The following is a 22010-nucleotide window of genomic DNA, read 5'->3' on the forward strand; positions in this document are numbered from 1 at the left end:
CAAAAAAAGAAATTTTTAATATACAAACTTTTTAAAAAATATTTATTATATGTATTTTTCCCTACTCTGCAAATTTACTTAAAATACCAAAAATAATTTTAACAAAACTTTTTTTTCAAAATTTTTTTCATTAAATCACATGATGTATTAATTCTAATTAGAATTAAATAATTAGCATACAAAATATCCTTTTTTAGAATAAAAGTGAAATTTAAGATTCTGCTTATTTATAGGATAATACCAATGGGATAGCAAATAATTTGTAGCAAAAATTATGCAGGTGATAAAATGACCGATCACATGATTCCAGAATGATGTACATCAGAAAGTTACAGGAAAAATGGTCATCAAATGTACATCGGTTACTTGATGTACATTATAAAGAAGTATTACTGATATCACAACATTTGATGTTTATTACCAAAATCAAAATGTTTATTGCTTATACATTACGATGTATATTATTTTAAATTTAATAAACATTATACTAATATTTATTTATTATTATTATAATAACTGATAATAGTATTTTCATTTATATATTAATTAAAATATATAAAAAAATATATCATCAGGAAGTCACGGGAAAAATATTCATCAAATGTACATCGGTCACTTGATGTACATCATAAAGAAACGCTGAACATCGGACCCTGCAATGTATTACTGATGTCACAACATTTGATGTTCATCGCCAAATTAAAGATGTTCATCACCTGTACATTACGATTAATTAACACATTTATTAATGATATTAAAATACATGCGTTATTTATTATTATACTATCATTATACTATACAAATGTATTATTAACTAATTAATATAATATCTATGGCTATTTTAAATCTATATAATATGTTAAATACTAGATAAAAATTGATTTCCAAAATAAACCTATAAAGAAAAAAATGAAAATGTTAATAAAACTTTTCGTTAAAAATAAAAAAAAGTAAAATTCGAAGGGATATATATACCTTCGAAATAGGATCCAGTCGCGTCTTGGACCTACAAAAGAAAAAAAATGAAACCGTTAGTAAAAACGTTTCGTTAGAAAAAATAAAAATTTGAAGGTACTGTATATACCTTCGAAATTCCATATAACTGAGTGATCCCAGATCCTACAAAAAAAAGCAAACAAGAAACATTAGTTTACGTTTCTAAAAGAAAAATAAAAAAATCCAAGTTTCGAAGTGAATTGAAATCTTCGAAACTTACCAATCCGTTAAGATTCGTCTTCTTTTTCCGTTCTTCAGAAACCCACCCAAGATCTAAAAGGAAAAAGAATTAGAAATAACAAAAAAAATTAAAAAAATTAAAGATTCGTATTGTCCTTACGAATCTTTGGGTTTTCTGTTCTTCAGAAGCCCACCCAAAACCTAAAAATCAAAGAAAAGAACGGTTAGAAACCGTTCATAATAATAAAATAAATAAAAATAAACCAAAGATTCGTACTTACGAATTTTGGTTTTTTCCATTTTTCAGAAGACACCCGAGAAACCCAAAACCTAAAAATAAAATAAAAAGAACGGTTAGAACCATTCATAGTATTAAAAAAATAAATCTAAGGTTCGTAATATAATACTTACGAACCTTAGTTCTCCATTTTCCGTTCTTCGGAAGACCACCCGACGGAACCTATAAAAAATAAAATAAAAAGAACAGTTAGAACCGTTCATAGTATTAAAAAAAATAAATCTAAGGTTCGTAATATAATACTTACGAACTTTAGTTTTTTGTTTTCTGTTCTTCGGAAGACCACCCGACGGAACCTATAAAAAATAAAATAAAAAGAACGGTTAGAACCGTTCATAGTATTAAAAAAAATAAATCTAAGGTTCATAATATAATACTTACGAACCTTAGTTCTCTATTTTCCGTTCTTCGAAAGACCACCCGACGGAACCTATAAAAAATAAAATAAAAAGAACGGTTAGAACCGTTCATAGTATTAAAAAAAATAAATCTAAGGTTCGTAATATAATACTTATGAACCTTAGTTCTCCGTTTTCCGTTCTTCGGAAGATCACCCGACAGAACCTATAAAAAATAAAATAAAAAGAATGGTTAGAACCGTCCATAGTATTAAAGAAATAAATCTAAGGTTCGTAACTGAATATAATACTTACGAACCTTAGTTCTCCATTTTCCATTCTTCGGAAGCCCTCTGAGACACCGAACCTATAAAAAAAAGAAAGGAACAGTTAGTAAACCGTTTCATAATAATAAAAAAAATAAAAAAAAACCAAGATTCTTACGAATCTTGGTTCCTCTTTGCGAAATCCCTTTCCACCATTCCCCTTTCCCAGTTTTTTACCTTAAAGTCTGGTTTCGTGAACAAGCTGGCGTCCTACAAAAAAAAACAATGAAAAAGAAACGTTAGATCGTTTCTTAAATTAAAAATAACAAAAAATCTTCTACTTTCCAGTTTCTTACTACCTTAAAGTCCGGTTTCATAGTATTCAAGCCAGCGTCCCCCTAGTAAATGTCCTACAAAAAATAAAATAATAAAGAGAAACGTTAGTTCGTTTCTTAAATTAAAAATAACAAAAAATCTTCCCCTTTTCAGTTTCTTACTACCTTAAAGTCCGGTTTCATAGTATTCAAGCTGGCGTCCCCCTAGTAAACGTCCTACAAAAAATAAAATAATGAAAAGAAATGAAAAAAAAGATAAAATTAAAAAAAAATAAAAAAAAAATAAATTAAAAAAAAGTAACGAAACTTACAGGTGTGAGAAAAAGAAGAGAACGAAAGGGAAGTGAAGGACGAAAGAAAAGGGAAGGATATAGGAGAAGGACGAAAGGACAAGGGGACGAAGGGAAGTGAAAAAAAGGGAAAAAAAAAGTTTAAAGTTTTTTATTAGACTTTTTTTTATCGAAAAAAAAGATCGATCGGCAAACTGATCACATGATACCGATCAATACTAACTGAAATTTACTAGTTAGTAATTATATTTTTATTATAGCAAAGATATGTACATTGAATATTTATTATTAAATGCTGCACATCATGATAAAAATTTCATTGATGATGTTCATTAATGTTAAATATTACTTGTACATTAAAAAGAATGAATATTGCAATGTACATGATTTGCATAAATGTATATGTAATGTATATTTTTTTCGTAACTTCCTGATGATCTATTATCACGCTATTTTACTAATATAAAAAAGCTTACATTTTTTATTTAATCACTACTAAAGTTTTTAATGATAAAAATTGCTCTGCAAAAATGAAATAGAAGTAATTATTTTATTAAAGAAATAATTCAAAAAAAATCCTATATAGAACTCCAATATATCTAACAACTTATATCTAATAACTAAAAAACCAGTTGTCTATAAAAAAGAAAAAAATGAAACTGAAGTAGTTAGTAATATTTTATTAAATAAATAATGTTAAAAAAAAAAATCTACTTACTGACTGAAATCCATATATGTCCAATGAAGGTATTGTTAAAAGAAATAAAAAAAAGAATATTGAAATCTATGTTCAAAATTATGTGAACGAAATATTAGTTAATTTTAGTTAAAAGAATCAATATCTGCAAAAAAAAGGAGAAAAATTAAAAAAAATAAATTGAAAAAAAACATATTTCAAATTTTCAAATTGAAATTTACTAGACTCAAATTCTAAAGTTGAAGAAACTGACATTTATAAAAAAACAAGAAAAATTGAAAAAAAAAATAAATTAAAAAAAATATAAGTTTTGAATCAAAATCAAAATTTACCAGATCAAAATTCTAAAGCCAAAAGAACTGATATCTACAAAAAAAAAAGAAAAATCAAATTAAAAAAAATAAAAAAGATTCTAAAGAATCAGCAACCTATAAAAAAAATAAAATATTATATATTTCGTTAAAAGAATTATTTACAAATAAAAAGTCAAAAATTCCCTCAGCCAAACTTTTTTTTTATAAACTTTAGTACTGAATTTCCTTCTTTATAGTTCAAGCTATACTTTACAAAAAAATATAAAAAGAAATATTAGTTCATTTTTTATATTTAAAATAAAAAAAATTTTCCTTTTCCTTATTTCTTACCTTAGAGTATAGTTTCATATTTAAGTTAGTATCCTTCTAGTACGTGTCTTACAAAACAAATAATAAAAAGAAATGTTAATTCATTTCTTAAATTTAAAATAATAAAAAATCTTTCTTTTTCTTATTTTTTATTACCTTTAAGTCCAGTTTTATAATATTTAAATTGATATTCTTCTAGTACATATACTATAAAAAAAAATAATAAAAAGAAACATTAATTTATTTCTTAAATTTAAAATAACAAAAATTCATTTCTCACTACTTTATACAGTCAAACATTGATATAGCGAACCCTTAATATAATGAATTTTTCCGACAATTATAATAAATTTCCCCTCATTATAACGAATTAACCAATCAAATCTCTTAAAATCTTCACTATAGTTTTATAATGAAGTTGAGGTTTGGACCTTAGGGTTCGTTATAACAAAGTTGACTGTACAGGTTAAAAAGTGAAAAATCAGATATCAATCAATCACCAATCGGTCATTAATTAGGTAATTGGTTGGTGATCAATTGGTGACTAATTGGCATTTTTGCTAAATATCATTACCAATCAGACAGTTTGCTACTTTTGATCTAGTAATCAGAAAAGGATAACATATAGCTCATTGGAATCATCTCAACAAGCCAAATCTAATAGTAGTAAAATTGCATTTTTAGAATTAATTTAATAAAGTTAATTAAATAAAATATAAATAATATATTTTTATTTTTATATTTTTTACTTAATTTCTTATCAATGTATTTTACCGAAATTTCAATAATATTATGGAAATGAATTTAAACCACAATTATTATAAGAATCCTATATTATCTTTTTAAATTAATTGTTAATAACAAATTAAATAAAATATAAATAATATATTTTTATTTTTATATTTTACTTAATTTCTTATCAATAGATTTCTTTACTGAGCTCAATAATATTAGGAGTGAATGAAACCACAATTATTATAGTAACCCTATATTATCTATTATTTGTACATGATCAATCTATATTTCTCAAAGAAAACTCAAAAAAAAAGACAAAAAAAAATCACAAAAAATATCATTAGAAACAGGTAAAATTTCTTTATCAGCACCAAGACTAAATCTGTTGATAGATGACTGTAATAGAATGCAAATACAACAGTTAATTAGTAGCAATCAACATTTCCTGAAAATCAAATCAGAAAAGGATCATCAATTTTGCATTTGATGTATCAGTTACAGCTTGCAATCTGAAAGACAAACAAAATTTATATATACTTTAGAGAAAGAACAATCATCATCTTCTTCTTTAGAATCAGCATGGAAATGTAATCCTAAAATAAGAGATTTAAAAGTTTGGAAACTGTATGGAAATAAATGTCTGGATTTCTTTATTCCAATAGAAATTAGATCTTCGGGGAACTCAAACAATATCGATCAGCTAAGAAAGAAATAAAGCAATGAGAAAATTGCAGAGTTATTTAGAATTGGTTGCTACATTAAAGAATGATTATAAGTTTCGTGATTTTTATGAATCTACAGATGGATGGCTAATTGATCAAGAAAATAAGAAACACTTCAATGAAAAGTATGGTATTACCAATATTTACCCACTGTTTGTAGATCATTTTGAAATGGTTGTTTTTTTTTAGATGATCGTGATATTTTATTTGCATGGTGTGAAATGACAAGAGAAATGGATATCTGGGGAATTAATAAAATGGAAGGTATTGCGAACTACCTTTACCATCCAAAAAAGGTATATGTCATTATGAATGATGGTAAGCTAGTAACTAGAGTGGAACTTGTATGTCACATAGAGAAAGAGAGAGCAGAGGAAAAGTTGATAAAGGAAAAATTAATGGAAAAAAATAGGGAAAAAAATAGGGAAAAAAGGTTGGTAAAGAAAAAAAGGTTGGTAGAAGAAAAAAGGTTAAAAAGGTTGGCAGAAGAAAAGCAAAAGTAAAGCGTTTCACTATAAAAAATATATATTTTGCTATTGGTCTTTTTAATTAGTATAATCTTCAGGATTTTTTATATCAAAGTCCATATTCTTCTAATTATTATTACATGATTTTTTACCTTTTATTGTTTTAAAATTTTTTTTGCTAAATATTATTATATATAGTAAATTTCTGTATATGTAAGATTTGCTTTACAATTTTATTGTACTAAATAATAACATTATATATTAAAAAAAAAGCCCTTAAATTTTTTATTTTCTAATATTAAATAATAAAAAATAAAAATAAAAATCATGTGACCACATGAAAAAAATTCATGTGAAATTTATTAATATTCACTATTTTGGAAAATGCCAAGAAAAATTTTTTATTGATATATGCAAAAAATAAATACAAATGTTCAGAATATAGTTCAAAATACATTATTTTTTTTATTTTAACTCTTTTACTAACTTATCTGTTCAATATTTTTCACTAATCTTAATGAACAAAATAAAAATGATTAAATTTAACTTTATGCATTTTTTTTATAAATTCACAAAAATAATTCTTTTTTTAGAGTTCTATATAAAGTTAAATTACCACTTTTAAACATTAAAAATCATAATAATAAAAGATATTGCCCATAGCAAAATCTATATATTCTATTGTAAAATTTTTCAAAATTTTTTGTCATCTAAAAAATACAACTTTTGACCAATAATTAATCTTTAATCTTATAAAATGAAATTAATAAATAATAATTATTGTTATATAAATTATGATTTAAGCTCTTTGCAAAAAAAAATTTTATTAAAATAACTTCATTTTAAATATTTTAAAAAAATAAATAAGCAAAAGAAAAAAGATTGAAAAAGTTTTTTTTAAAATTTATAATAAATAACTTTTTTTAGCCAGATTAAACTAAATAAAATGAAGTTTAAAATTTATAAGTATGTTCTTAAAAATTAGGTAAATATATTCATAATTATTAAAAAAAATGTTACATTATGTAAATGCAATGTTAATTTTACATTATAATTTGGCTGAAATTAAGAAAAATTTGAACAGAATTGTAGTTTTAAAATAACCATTTATACTAACTTTGATCAACTTTAGATTATATATATACAGTCAAACCTTGATATAGCGAACTCTTGATATAGTGAATTTTTTAGACAATTATAATAAATTTCCCCTTGCTATAACGAATTAACCAATCAAATCTTTTAAAATCTTCATTATAGTCTTATAGTGAAGTTGAGATCTGGATTCTAAGGTTCGTTATAACAAGGGTTAACTGTATATTATAGATTTTAAGATTATACTATACCAATAATTTATATATTATTATAAATTTAACTTAAAATCTGTAATAATATTTAATATTATTAAAAATTTTTTTAATATAAAAAAATGCAGCAAGTTTTTTTAAAAATTTTGTTTAATAATTAATAAAAAAAAATCTAATTTAGTAGATATATTTATTAAATTAATTTATAAAATATTTTTAATTCAATAAAAATATAAAAATAAAAATGATTTTTATAATAGTTATTTTTGGATTATATATGTAATAAATATGAAATTTCAAATATTATATTTTAAAATTTCATACCATTTTTTTTTCTTTTTTAATAAATTACTAAATTCCAATAATTGCTTTGATAATATAAAAATATTATTAATGAATTATATTTAATTTATTTCTATAATATTATATGTAATTTTAAAATTATATTGTAAATTTATAAATTGTTTATTTTATAGAAAAAATTATTTTAAATTTTAATAATATAAATTTTAGTAATTAAAATATTTTTTAATATTTTAAAATTTAATTTTAATAATTAAAATAATAGGTAAATTTAAATTTTACCTCTATATATAATACTTAAATCTTGATTTTTTTTTAAAAAAAAATACTTTTTATGTCAATTATTTAATTCTGTTTAACATTAAATACATTATATGATTTAATGAATCAAATAAATTAAAAATAATATTCAAACCTATTTTTGATGTTTTAAGTATTTTAAATAAACTTATAAAGTAATTATATAGGTAAAAATACATATATTGTATATTTTTTAAAAAGTTTGTATATTAAGAATTTCTTTTTTACAAATTTTTGTGAGATTTAAACATTATATAATGGGTAAAATTACTAAAATACACATTTATTTATTAGAATATTTCTTTTTAAATTATTTTTCTTTTATATCTTTTATATATATTTCAAACTTTACTTTATAATTATAAATATTAAAATATTTTGAAAATAAAAATCAGTTTTTAATTTTATAATTACAAGATATACAAAAAATATTTAATAAAAACTATTTTTATCAAAAAAAATTATATTATTTTTAAATTTTTAAAAAATTTACTAAAACAAATATTTTTTTTACCATGTGTCATCATACGTTCTATTATTATTGGTAGTATTGAAATTTCTATTATTATATTCATTATAATTATTTCTATTATAAGGATTTTTGCTTTTATTTTCATTATAAGTATAATTGTTCTTATTTCTACTATATGAATTTTCACTGGAATTATGACTTCTATTTTCATCATAAAAATTATTATAATTGTTTATATTCTTATTATATTTTGAATTTCCATTATAAGTTTTGTCTTCATTATTATAAAAATCATCATTATAATTCTTATTATAATTTTCACTATAAGACCTATTCTCACCATATGAATCAGGATATGGATTTTTATTATTATTTAAATTCTTGTTATAAGAGTTTCCATCATGAGAATCTTTACTTCTAACTTCATCATAAGAATTAGAATAGTTTTTATTTACATTCTCACTACCATTTTTATAATTTCCACCATAAAAATTTTTATCATCATTTTTACTATATAAATCAGAATAGGAATTTTTATTATAAGATTCTTTCCTTTCATCTTTATAGAGAGAATTGGAACCATCATAGTTGATCCTATTCTTATTTTCATTGTAAGGATTAGAATAGGAATTTTTATCATTCTTACTATGAGAATCAGGGTAAGGATTTTTACCATAAGGACCCTTGCTCTCATTTTCAATATAAGGATTGGAATATAAATTTCTGTTGTTGTAAGAATCTTTATTCCCATCCCTATCATAAGGAATAGTATACGAACTATTATAAAGATCCTTGCTTTCTTTCTCATTATAAAGATCATTTCCACCATACAGATCCTTGCTCTCATTCTCCGAATATGATTCGGGGAAAGGATTCCCACCAGAATTATCCTTGCTTTCATTCCCCGAATATGATTCGGGGAAAGGATTCCCACCAGAATTATCCTTGCTTTCATTCCCCGAAAATGATTCGGGGAAAGGATTCCCACCATAAGGACGATTCTTATTATAAGAATCTGTATAGGGGTCTTTACTTTTATTTTCAGGATTCCCATAAGTTTCATTTCCGCCAGAATATGAAATTCCGCTATAAAGATCCTTGCTTTCATGTTCACTATATGGATCAGGATATGGATTTTCACCATAAAGACCCTTATCTTTATCCTCGTTATAAGCATTGGGATAGGGATTTTCGTTATAAGCACCTTCCTTAACATAAGAAGTTGGATTAAGATTGTCTCTATTCTCACTCCCGTTATAAGGATCAGGGTATGGGTTCCCATTATATAGATAGGATGAATAGGAATAGCCCTTATTCACATCTTTATTTACATAGTTGTGGCTTCTGTTCTCACTCTCATTGCTCTTGTTATTATAATTATAGTTAATATTCTTGTACTCATTCCTATCATAATTATAGTTCCTGCTCCTGTTATCATTCCTTTCATGACTAAAGAAAGATCCGAGTCCCTGAGTTAAAAAAGAGATTGAAAAATTAATAAAAAAAAAATGCAAGAAAAAAAAAAATACAAAAAAAAAATTGTTTCTTCATCCTACAAGATTTTGAAGAAATTTATTCAAATCGTTTTCATTTGCCATTGAAAATAGTGATTTGAAATTAAATTCGTTTAACTTTTGTATATATGTTGGTTCATCCTAATTTATATGCGAGAAAAAAAGAAAAAAAAATGTCAAAAAAAAAAATTCAAAATTCGATACATAAACAATCATTTGAACTTTTTCAAATTTACCACATCATTTTTTAAAGCATTTGCATATCCTTTTATTATTTTTCCTATTAACTTGTCATCATCCAAAGGTTTAAGAAGTTTTGTAATATCCTGGAAATCAAGTTCAGCACTAAATAATAATTGTCCAGTAAAAGAATAAGCCAACGGTTTATCTACGCCAATATCCATCAAAAAACTTATAGTTCCTTCAAAACCATTTTTAAAAGTATTATTATTACAAATCTTAGAAGATGCAATATTTTTAAACAATTTCATAACATCATCCACATCTTTCTGATTTGATTCGATTGCTTTATTTGCAAATAATTCTATTGCTTTCGCATGATGTTCTGATTTAAACTCCTTAAAGCTTATGATAGCCTCCTGAAAAAAAAAAGATGGTATGATCAATCACATTAATATTAAGAAATCTTGCAAAATATAATAAATATTTATCAAAAAATAAAATTATGTTATATACTTCAACATTTAATATTGAGAAGTACTCCTCCATCAAATTGTTTAACTTTCTTATTTCTGATTCCTCTGAAATTGAAGCATATTTTTGTGCAGACGATTGAGCGAGTGGTTGAAGTTCTCCTGGAACTAAAATTAATTTTAAGTATATTTTAATAAACTTTAATAACAACAATAATCACAAATTAATGATTTTTAGTTTGATTTATTACCAAATAAGTTTCCGGAAAGGGTATTAATATTATCATAAATTGTTTGAATACTTTTTTTTAAATCAAAAATTTCTCGTTGGAGTTTATTAATACTTTGGTCTTTAATTAAAGAATCCGTTTCCAATTCTTCAATACGGGCTCTCAAAGAATAAATTAACTGAGTTTGAATATTAAATTGTTTTTTGTAATCAAAAGTCTCCTTTCCACTTTCTCTATGAACGTTCATTGCTGCGGAATCCATGAGAAAAAAAATGCATGAAGAAAAAAAAGGGAGAAATTTGCAATCGCACTTTTTTTTAAAAAAATTTAATGATATAAATATTAAAACAACGATGTCACATGCAATAGTTCCCAATCCGGATTTTTAGAAAAAAACGCCACACACAGAGGAATAAGATTGTTTAACGTACCACAATAACTTAATTCAGAGAAAAAGTTTGGACGATGGAACTGACAAAGTCAAAAGGCATTATGAATTAGCTAAAAAAATGCATGTTTAAAGGTGTAAAAAAAAAAGATTGTTGTAATGAACAATACATAAAAATGAAACAATAAATTAATTATTATACTACATTATGAACCTCAATAAAGGGATATATTTCCCACTTGAAATATGAACAGTGTTGCACGAAAATCAATTTTTGCTGGTTGGGAAAAAAGTTTTAGATTTTATTAATCCGTTTTGAATCATTACCTGTTGGTATTCATGTATGAAAAAAATACATTACATCACGGTTGATGTAATTTCGCTGGATATTCAAATAATACAGTAATATATGAGGCTAGGGTTCCTAATGAGAATGGGATAGTCGGATAGATCCAGTCATCACAGTAATCAGTAATGAAATCGAATTTGTAAATCTAAATTAGATATTAATAAATATTGATACCAAATTAAAAGCGAATTATGATATTCACGTCAATAAAAAATTTGTAATATTTCATATCAAATTTAATTGTCACATAAATTAGAAATGTTAATAAAACGATACCCCAAGTCCCTAGAGAAACATGGTTACAAATATTTTTTCACAAGAAAAATGGTTTTAAGCTTAAATAATAGTAAATTTGGTATCTGATTACTTCCTAATCTTATTTTGTAAATTATATCATAAATGACTTACCTGAAAAGGAATGATCACGCTTGTATTAAATTATGATTGCTCATTTGAAACTTTTAAACCTTAAAATCATCGAATAAAAAAGTCATTATGGTTTTACTTGAATTGCGAAAGTTGCACAAATTTTTTTCAGAACTCCTCTCTATAATTGATTCATTCACCAAATGCATTTGAGTTTCACCACACATACTTATATTTACTAAATTTGTTTGTTTAATTTTTTTGTATTGCTTTAATTAGATAAGTGCGTCCATTTTATTTGGAAAATAATAAAAATTGATTTGAATTTCGAAATTAAATCCTTTTCTTTAAAAATTTTTTTTTTTTTTTTTGAAAAAAAAAGCTCATTTTTGTTTATAAAAATTCATGATGAGCCATAATAATCAATTTTCATGGAGGTTAAATACGCGTTTAAGGATAACAATTTTTCTCTTATCCATCTTTCTATTATTAACTTATCAAATATTTACAGTAGATAATGATGACCTTGATAAACCAGAACAATGGTGGAGTAACACCAGTAATTCTCTAGAATCTATAGACACTGACATTACAAACTTTACAGAACTTACGGACGTTAATGACACTACTGACACTAATGACATTACTGACACTATAAATAATAATTATATAGGTAAAATTGTAGAAACTAATAACGATATTACTGAAACCGGTAAAGCTGTTGATACTGGTGATCTTAATAATACTCAATCAACTAATAAAATAGACTTCTTAGATGTAATTAATAAGGTTTCTTATTTACCAAAAATTCAATCTGATCCAATAAATTTTTTTGAAACCCCTGAAGAAAAAGCATTACGAGAATCTCGTAGAGAGTCAGTTAAGCAAGGATTTTTACATGCATGGAATGGTTATGTCAATTATGCATGGGGATCAGATGAACTTTTGCCTATAACTAATTCTTCTAGTAATAATTATAATGGTTGGGGTGCTACCATGGTTGATGCTTTAGATACTATGTGGATCATGGATCTTAAAGATGAGTTCAAAAATGCTACAAATTATATAGCCAACGTTGATTTTACTTGGTCTAAAAATGATATCAGCATATTTGAAACCACTATTAGGTATTTGGGAGGATTATTGAGTGCTTATGAATTGTCTGGTGATGAAATGTTATTACAAAAAGCTAAAGATTTGGGTGAAGCTATGATTCCTGCTTTTAATTCTCCAACTGGAATACCTTATAACACTTGGAATCTCACAAAAGGACTTACAGCAAATGGTTATCAACCATATTATAGTATGGGAATTTTATCTCAAGCTGGAACTTTATTATTAGAATATACGAAATTGGCTCAATTAACTGGAATTAGCTCTTATTTCGATAAAGTAAGTTTATTCGAAAGATAGAGGGAACCTTTTTTTATTATTTGAATTAATATTGTCTTTTATTTGTAGGTACAACTAGTAACGGATGTCCTAGATAAAGCAAAGAAATCGATTCCCGGATTTTACCCTCTCTTCGTTAGTCAAACATCGGGACAATTCACTAATGGTATTCTAGTTAAATCAATTAGAGTCATTTTTTAAAATATAAATAATCATTATAATTTATTATGCATTATAGATGAAATAAATTTTGGAGGTATGGGTGATAGTTTTTATGAGGTATTTTATTTATGTATAGCAAAATTTATTAATTATATCAATTATGCAACTGGTTATCATATTAACATTAATAACATTTAACTTAAATAGTACTTGATCAAAGAATATATATACATCGGAGGTGCAATTGATCAATATAGAAGGATGTGTAAGTGTATATAGTAATTATTATTAAGTAGGATTGGACAGTTTGACTAAAAAAAATATATAAATATATATATATATTTTTTAATAATAGACGAGGAATCAATTGATAGTATGAGTAAATACTTGATAAAAAAGGGTCAGGTTAAAGCTTACCCGGATTTATTATTTCTTGGATCTTACTCTCATGGTTCATTTGTTGCTAGAATGGAACATTTGGTAATATTCCACCTGAAACATTCTTATGTTTTGGAAATTATTGAAACAATTAAATTTGTTTATCTCACATTCTTTCGCTCTAATAGGCTTGTTTCGTACCAGGAATGTTAGCAATTGGATCGAAAACGTTGGATCGACCAAAAGATTTAGAATTGGCAATAGAATTAGCGGAAACGTGTTTTTGGGCATACAATTCAACTACAACGGGAATTGGCCCTGAATCTTTCAGCTTTTTTGTAAAAGGTGATCCCATAGACAAAAATAAATTAAAGATGCTCGCTACACAATGGAATAATAAACTTTTACTTTATGGAGTTTATCAAATGAATGGAAACTATTTACTCAGACCTGGTATGTATCAAATTTGGGTGATCAGGAAGAAGAATGTGTGATAAATAATACTTTATCGCTGACATTTTTTTAGAAACTATTGAAAGTCTGTTTATATTATATCGAGTTACTGGAGATAAATCGTATCAAGAAAAAGGTTGGGAAATATGGCAGGTAATGACGATAAAGTATATATATATATACATACATCTATGCATATTAATATTGATGATATCAATTTCTCGATCCATTTTTTTACTTTAAAAGGCAATCGAAACGTGGTGCAAAACACAGACAGCATATTCTGGATTACGTAATGTGGCAGGACCAAATATTGTACAAAATGATAATATGGAAAGGTAACGTATTTTATTTTAATTGATATAGTTATATATTTTTATTATAAAAAGCGAATTACTAACTATTATCATTATAGTTTCTTTTTTGCAGAAACATTAAAGTATTTATATTTACTATTCAGTGAGCCCGACGTAATTTCATTAGATAATTATGTATTTAATACTGAATCTCATCCCTTCTTAAGAATGCTACCAAATTATAATTAGATTAATTAAATAATGAATTTTCATTTATAAGCACCTACATCCTTGAAGGATTTGGGTGTTTATAAATGAGAGTATATTTATATACAAATTAGAATTATAAAGAAAATAAAATAAATTATTTATTTAATATTATATTGTTTCAAGTAAACGAGTAATATAAATAATGATCACTTATGATGGTCGTAAAACTATTTATCTAATTGAAAAATCGGATATAAAATGGTATCCCAATTTCTAGTAAGAGTATTTCGGATTTTTTGCAGTTGATATGACGGAAATGTGTAACCCGTTCAGCCATCCGATTTAAGTAAAAGCAGTTAAGCAGATCACATGTTTTGGATTGGATAACGGATTTTGCGATCAACCGAACTCCGAAGAACAGGTTTAATGATACATGGACATCTATAAAACCATCGTACAAGTTTTTTAAGTAAACAAAGTTTTAAATCAACAACTTATTTAGAATAATTTTTTTTTTTCGGGGATTCTAAAGTCTGTTGTAAATAAAATAGTCTGTTATAAATATGCAGCAGTATGCAATAGCTTAATAAAAAAGCATAAAAATGCATAAATAAAAACAACAGGTTATTTCTGAATTCGATGAGGCGTTTAACTATTTATTTGTAAACACTACGAATTATACACGTTTACCCTAGTATAGTACGTTAAAAACGTTAAATACGTTAAATACGTTACATAAACAGTTTATTTATATTATTGCTGACATTTATAATTTTATATAAATATCGTGAAACAGTTCCAAAATGAAACACAAAAAAAAAAAATATATATATATATATAAAATAAACAAAAAAAAAAAAAAAATAAGGAAAAGAAAAAAAAATGATTTAAGGAGTTATTTTTCTTTTACCTCAAATTTTTTAAATTATAATTTTTTTTTTTGGTTTCATCACTGAATCGTTTACCACATATACATATATATTTATATTTTTATAAAAGTATGAATTCTTTGAGTAAAGCTCCATGGAAATTAAATCGATTATTCATTTCAATATTCCTTATTGTCGTTATCCTACTAGTAACCTATCAAGTATTTTTCATAGTAAACCAATATCCTGACATATTAAATAAACCGAAAGAATGGTGGAACCATGCTTATCCTTCTCGTTTAAACAGATTAGGCAATGATGTAGTTCTAAAAAATGTAACATCACTCAAAAAAATTCAGTATGATTTTCCATATTCAAGTTTCAGAAGAGAATTCATTGAAACACCAGAAGAAAGAGAGTTACGAGAATCTCGTAGAGAATCAATCAAACAAGGATTTTTACATGCCTGGAATGGATATGTCAAATATGCGTGGGGAGCTGACGAAATTTTACCTATATCAAACTTACCAAGGAATAGTTATAATGGATGGGGAGCTAGTATAGTTGATGCATTAGATACTATGTGGATCATGGATCTCAAAGAAGAGTTTAAGAATGCTACAGAACATATATCTCATATTAATTTTAATAGTTCTGTTATACCAATTAGTATATTTGAAACTACTATCAGATATTTGGGTGGAATGTTAAGTGCTTATGAATTATCTGGTGATGAAATGTTATTAGAAAAAGCAAAACAATTAGGAGAAGCCATGATTCCATGTTTTAATTCTCCAACTGGATTACCTTATAATAATTGGAATCTCACTAGAGGACTTATAGATAGTACTTATAAGCCATATAGTACGGGAATATTAGCTCAAGTTGGTACATTGCATTTGGAATATATGAAATTGGCCCAATTAACTGGAAATAGCACTTTCTTCTATAAAGTAAGTAAGTTAATAAAATTTTACTATTTGGGAAGCTTTTTAAATTTGACATAATCTTATTTGTAGGTACAAAATGTAACGGATGTTCTTGATAAAGCAGTAAAAAAAATTCCCGGCCTTTATCCTACGTTCATTAGTCAAGAAACTGGAAGATTCCTTAACTGTAAATATTTGATTCATTTCGTAAAAAGTTCAACATCGTTAGCTTATAAATAATTTCCTTTTTTTTTTTAAAAGATGATGTAGTAAGTTTTGGAGCTAATGCTGACAGTTTTTATGAGGTATATTAGAAAAATTTTTAAATAATTTATTAATTATTGACATACTTAATCACTTATTAATATTTTCCGTTTTGTTAAAATAGTACCTGATCAAACAATATTTATTTGTTGGAGGGGCAATTGATCAATATAGAAGAATGTGTAAGTTTATTTTAAGTTAAGAATCTTTTTTTAAATAGGATTAAAGTTTGTAGTTCAAAAAAAAAATAATTTTTTCTATAATAGATGAGGAATCAATTGATAGCATGCATGAATACCTGATAAAAGAAGGTCAAGTAAAAAATCGTCCGGATTTGTTATTCCTTGGAGAAATCTATCATGGTTTTCTTCCTAGAATGGAACATTTGGTAAATCTTTTGTTTTTTTCTTACAGAAAAAGAAAAAATTCACATTAAAAATCTCACCTCAAGACTTTTTTTTTTTTTTGTTAGAGTTGTTTTGTACCAGGAATGTTAGCAATTGGATCAAAAACATTAAATAGACCAAAAGATCTAGAAGTAGCAATAAAATTGGGAGAAACATGTTATTGGGCATATAATTCTACTACAACAGGAATTGGTCCAGAAGATTTTTATTTTCTACAAAAAAATGTTACAGTAGACGAAAAAACGCGTTGGATGCAAAAAAATCAAAAAGATACTGTTTTGCCTGATGGTATTTATAAACTTAATGGAAATTATTTGCTTAGACCTGGTATGTATCAAATTTTAAGAAAGGAGGGGCAAGCTTTTAAAGTGAAAAAGGTTTTAAGAAAAAGGAAGAATGAATTTTGACACACGTTTTCTTTTCATTATATAGAAACTGTTGAAAGTCTGTTTATATTGTATAGAGTTACTGGAGATAAGTCATATCAAGAAAAAGGTTGGAAAATATGGAAGGTAATTAAACAAATAACGAAATTTTTTTTTATTTTTAACAGTTAAAAGAATTTAAAATTGAGATTATATGATTATATATAAATTTATTGTTAATTTCTTTCTTTTTTATTATTTAAAAAGGCAATTGAAAAATGGTGCAAAACTGAATCTGCTTATTCTGGATTATATAATGTGGCATCAAATAAAGAAATTGTACAAAATAACAATATGGAAAGGTATAGCAACAAACTTTCTAATTTTTGACATTTACTACCGTGTAAATTATTATTACTAACTATTTCTTTTTTTTTTTTTAATTTAGTTTCTTCCTCGCAGAAACATTAAAATATTTATATTTATTATTTAGTACACCTGATGTAATTTCACTAGATGATTATGTATTTAACACTGAAGCTCATCCTCTCTTAAGAATGAAACCATAATAATTATTCTTTTGTTACATATATATATTTATTTAGAGTTAGATTAAAACTTTGTTTATTTTTTAATTTATATAATTTATATAATATTTTTACAAACAAAAAAAAAATAAACATTGGAAAAGCGATTTAACAATTTAGCACATCAAGCAATTCACTGACTATCACGTGAGTAAATTAATGTTCAAGAACGTGTAGCCCAATCAGGATTTTTTATTAAAAATAAATCTACTTTTGTTTTTTTTTGAAAAAAAGAAAATCTACTACTTTTTTTTGTTTTAAGAAAAATCTACTACTTTTTTTTTGTTTTAAGAAAATAAATATGTATATGTATATATATGTAATTTTTTTGAAAGAAATTGTCCTTTTTAGCAATGTCTATGAAGTATATGATATATTTTTTTATGAAAATTGAAACCCGTCCAATGTTTGTAATATATTTAACTATATTCTAATCTTTTTACTAACTTTCCCCTCTTCCGTCTAAACACTTTCATGATGTATCTTGGTAGGTAAGAAGGCCCAGATGGTACCCAACGTGCTCAGGATACAACAACTAATAATAATGCAAATGTTCAAAGTCTTTTCTTTCAAACTCATTCTTCTACCGAATAATTTCAAATTAACAATACAAGGAAATATAGCTGAAATGAAATATGAGAAAAAACTTCCTAATATTCCCATAACTCTATCAAAATCAGGAACTTTTAATGCAATTAACAATACGATAGTTGATGTCAACACGCGAGAAAGTACTTTAAGTGTCGTACGACGTCCCCTACCGTTTTTACACCAATCTTCTATTCGAGGAATCGAATGATAATAAATTTCGCATGTTAAATTAATCGGATTCATAATTAATGCATATTTTGGTATCGGATAAGCTGCTACTAGCCAAATCATAAATTGATTAAGTATACGATTATAGCCTTTTGTTACCATTATGTTTTGTGTGATCTAATATGATTATGAAGAAATAAATTATTTATATGATGTATCGAGAATTAAAATTTTGTTATAAGTGAAAAAACTTTACCTCTTGCATAACACTACGTCCAAACATCAAATAACCGCATGCAGCCATAAGGAAATAAATAACAGTTGTTAACATATAAGTATAATTGACCATCTTTGGATATTGTTTTGGATTTTGCATGTCTCGATATACACTTGGAAATACAGCATGACCTATTAAATAAATTAAAAAAAAACTATTTAAAAAAAATTTCCGCTTAAATAAAATTATATATGTGTCAAAGTTTGTATCTTTACCTGTGAATCCAGCCATGATTAGACCGAAACTCATTGGAACATTATACCATTGGAAAGGTAACCAGTCAGTTTCCATGGGATCAACTAAACTGCCAGGCATTTCACGTTTGGCAAATCCATCAATTACCATAACATTTACTAAACACATGGCACTTATTATACCAAGTAATGAGAAGTATGAAAGATATCTTATAGCAATCGTGGTTAATGGAGTCATAATCAACCATGCGATAACTTTCAATAAAACTTTCGATACATCCGGAAAAATTGTATGTAAAGAGTCTCCAATCAAGATGACAAGTGCTACTCCAGAAGCAATAAGTTCAAGGCAAAATAATGCTGCGATATACATTCGTGATTTTTCACCGAACGCGACAGCACCTAATAATAATAATAATAATTTGTTAAAATTTACGCGAAAAAAAAAAATTAATAATCACATGACAGTTAATTACCCATATCTGCATAAGTGTATAATCCTTCATCGTAATCCAGACATTTTTTAATGACCTTTGCAGTATAGTTCGTTATTATCAAGCAAAAAAAGAAAATTGTAATTCCAAGAACCCATCCAGCATATTTAAATCCAAGTGGCAATGCTAAAATTCCAATACCTAAAAAAAAAAATATGGTTTTTAAAATGACCGTGGATTAATTCGAAATAAAATCCGGCAAAGAAAGCGATCAACAATTACCAATTAAAACATTGCAGGAATTGAAAATTGATTGTCGAAAATTTGATCCAATCCGCTCAGGAATTTCAATTTCTGCAACTTTTGATAATGGAACATACGAATTGCTATGGACAACAACAACAACAATAATAAAATATCGTTAATTTCACGGAAAAATGAATAAATCAAAAAATTTATCAAAATTATATACTTTGAATCGGTTTGGATTAAAGGAGAATGTTCTTGAATTTTCGTTGGTCGATTCTTATATTCTTCAATAGCAGTATTTCTCCACATAGAACTATAACGATTACTAGTAAATGAAGTTCCTAAGAAGTCACCACCTTCCGTTATACTTCCACTAATTGGGTTTAAGTTTGAATAATGAGAATTTCGTGCAATTGATCCATAGTTTGAGGGGATAGGTGAAAGGTATGCCGTATGATAACTTTGATTTGTAGAAAGAGATCCTAGATGTTGATTAAATCTTCCTTGTCTAAAATTAGCTTGTCCGAATGTTCCAGTTGGTTCAAGGTTATCTCCTACGAATGAAGCTGGTACCGCTATATTGTTGCTCATATATGTACTATTTATTTTATAAATAAAAAAGAGAAGTTAGATTGAAAAAAACGCGTTAATTGGTTATAACGAACCGAAATGAATTTTACCTAGCGGTGAGGCTATAATTTCCTGTCCATGATTGTAATGTATCAGCTAGAGAAGTTGCAAGGTTTGTTAAATTGTTAGTTCCTGTTCCACCTCTTCTCTGACGAATTGTTGGGATATTTATAGGTGAGGCGTCGGTACTATTACTACTATTACTAGACATTTTTGAAAAAAAAATATTTTTTTTATTATTTTTTTTTTTCACTTTTTTTTTTTTTTGAAAAAAAAGAGGAATTTGTTATTTTGATCAATTCGAAAAGACCGGTATATAAATGAGAAAGTAGATATATCAGAGAATTTTTTTATTGGTGATGACAATGACAAGCTTAATAGATGTGACGTTTAATAGTAACAAAAACGGGCATTTCCTTATTCATACATCCGATATATAAAAAGTAACTGGTGCTTCAGATACTAATTTGTTCAACCTCAGATTATCTTGTAGGATTATTACTCAGTTTATGTAATAAAATAATTAAAAATACAGTAAATACAGTCAAAAATCAAATATTTATGATGCTTAACTAAAATAAAATTTTACGGTTTTTTCCTGTTTCATTTTATATTAATAATATATTTTCTATAAACCCTTTAAATAATAAATAAGAAATCAATAGGCTAAAATTGAAAATCTTAAAAAAAAAATAATGCGTAATGCGCCTTTTTGCATGTAATAAGAAAAAATTTTTTTCATTGAGAAAAAAATTTAATGATATCATACTGCGGATTTCGTGCTCAACAAATTCATATGTTCCTGATAATGTTGTGTTTTTATTTTTATATTATTTGCAAAAATATGGTGAATATTATTTCTCCGAATCTATCATTTATTATTACGAATTTGGTTTATCAATATTATAGTTAATGCATAGGCTTTGTTGTTGATTTTGACTTTTTTAATCGTGTAACAAAAGAAAGTTATCATATATTCTTCACGGACGTGATATCGTTGATGTATCAATTTAAATTTTAATTTTATTTATTATTTTTTACTTTTTTTTTTAGAAAATATTCTCATTGAAATATTTCAATAAATGTTGGACACGTAAGAAACTCAAATGCGGACATATAATATGGATATATAATGTTCCATATGGAAAACAATATCTAAAATATTTTTGCGCGAATTATGATCGTAATAAAGAAAAGAAAAGAAAAATATAAAGAAAATCTGAAACATTTTAAAAAAAAGAAAATTAGCCAACTATAAAATTTTTCATTCATACATATGTACATATGGGCGTAAATTATGTTTGTGGTAAATCTTTTTTAATAATA

The 22010-nt window shown here is 25.4% G+C and overlaps 5 protein-coding genes across 5 annotated transcripts; 3 read left to right on the forward strand and 2 right to left on the reverse strand.

Moving 5' to 3' along the window:
- Positions 1-5477: 5477 nt before the first annotated feature.
- Positions 5478-5983, forward strand: OCT59_010465 (uncharacterized protein; the record flags this gene model as incomplete). The annotated part of the gene is made up of 2 exons (XM_066133029.1): positions 5478-5610; positions 5670-5983. 2 exons carry the CDS (start codon positions 5478-5480, stop codon positions 5981-5983), a joined length of 447 nt encoding a protein of 148 aa, XP_066000617.1.
- Positions 5984-8237: 2254 nt separating this feature from the next.
- Positions 8238-11029, reverse strand: OCT59_010466 (uncharacterized protein). The gene is made up of 5 exons (XM_066133031.1): positions 10748-11029; positions 10540-10664; positions 10080-10442; positions 9886-9984; positions 8238-9798 (listed from the first exon to the last, which is right to left on the reverse strand). The coding sequence occupies exons 1-5, from the start codon at positions 10986-10988 to the stop codon at positions 8368-8370; spliced, it is 2259 nt and encodes a 752-aa protein (XP_066000618.1). The 5' UTR covers positions 10989-11029; the 3' UTR covers positions 8238-8367.
- Positions 11030-12237: 1208 nt separating this feature from the next.
- On the forward strand, positions 12238-14759 carry OCT59_010467 (uncharacterized protein; the record flags this gene model as incomplete). Its single annotated transcript, XM_025330318.2, has 9 exons — positions 12238-13221; positions 13291-13387; positions 13460-13500; positions 13591-13648; positions 13739-13863; positions 13950-14214; positions 14288-14367; positions 14461-14552; positions 14630-14759. 9 exons carry the CDS (start codon positions 12238-12240, stop codon positions 14757-14759), a joined length of 1872 nt encoding a protein of 623 aa, XP_025179775.2.
- A 961-nt stretch (positions 14760-15720) lies between these two features.
- On the forward strand, positions 15721-18267 carry OCT59_010468 (uncharacterized protein; the record flags this gene model as incomplete). The annotated part of the gene is made up of 9 exons (XM_025316796.2): positions 15721-16542; positions 16609-16705; positions 16780-16823; positions 16907-16964; positions 17049-17170; positions 17255-17516; positions 17622-17701; positions 17822-17916; positions 18003-18267. 9 exons carry the CDS (start codon positions 15721-15723, stop codon positions 18121-18123), a joined length of 1701 nt encoding a protein of 566 aa, XP_025179774.1. The 3' UTR covers positions 18124-18267.
- Positions 18268-18603: 336 nt separating this feature from the next.
- OCT59_010469 (uncharacterized protein) lies at positions 18604-20895 on the reverse strand (the record flags this gene model as incomplete). Its single annotated transcript, XM_025316795.2, has 7 exons — positions 18604-19077; positions 19157-19308; positions 19393-19773; positions 19848-20006; positions 20088-20191; positions 20278-20652; positions 20735-20895. The coding sequence occupies 7 exons, from the start codon at positions 20893-20895 to the stop codon at positions 18604-18606; spliced, it is 1806 nt and encodes a 601-aa protein (XP_025179773.1).
- Positions 20896-22010: the final 1115 nt, after the last annotated feature.

The sequence above is a fragment of the Rhizophagus irregularis genome, chromosome 18 (genome assembly GCF_026210795.1).
Source record: "Rhizophagus irregularis chromosome 18, complete sequence".
Classification (NCBI taxonomy): Eukaryota; Fungi; Glomeromycota; class Glomeromycetes; order Glomerales; family Glomeraceae; genus Rhizophagus; species Rhizophagus irregularis.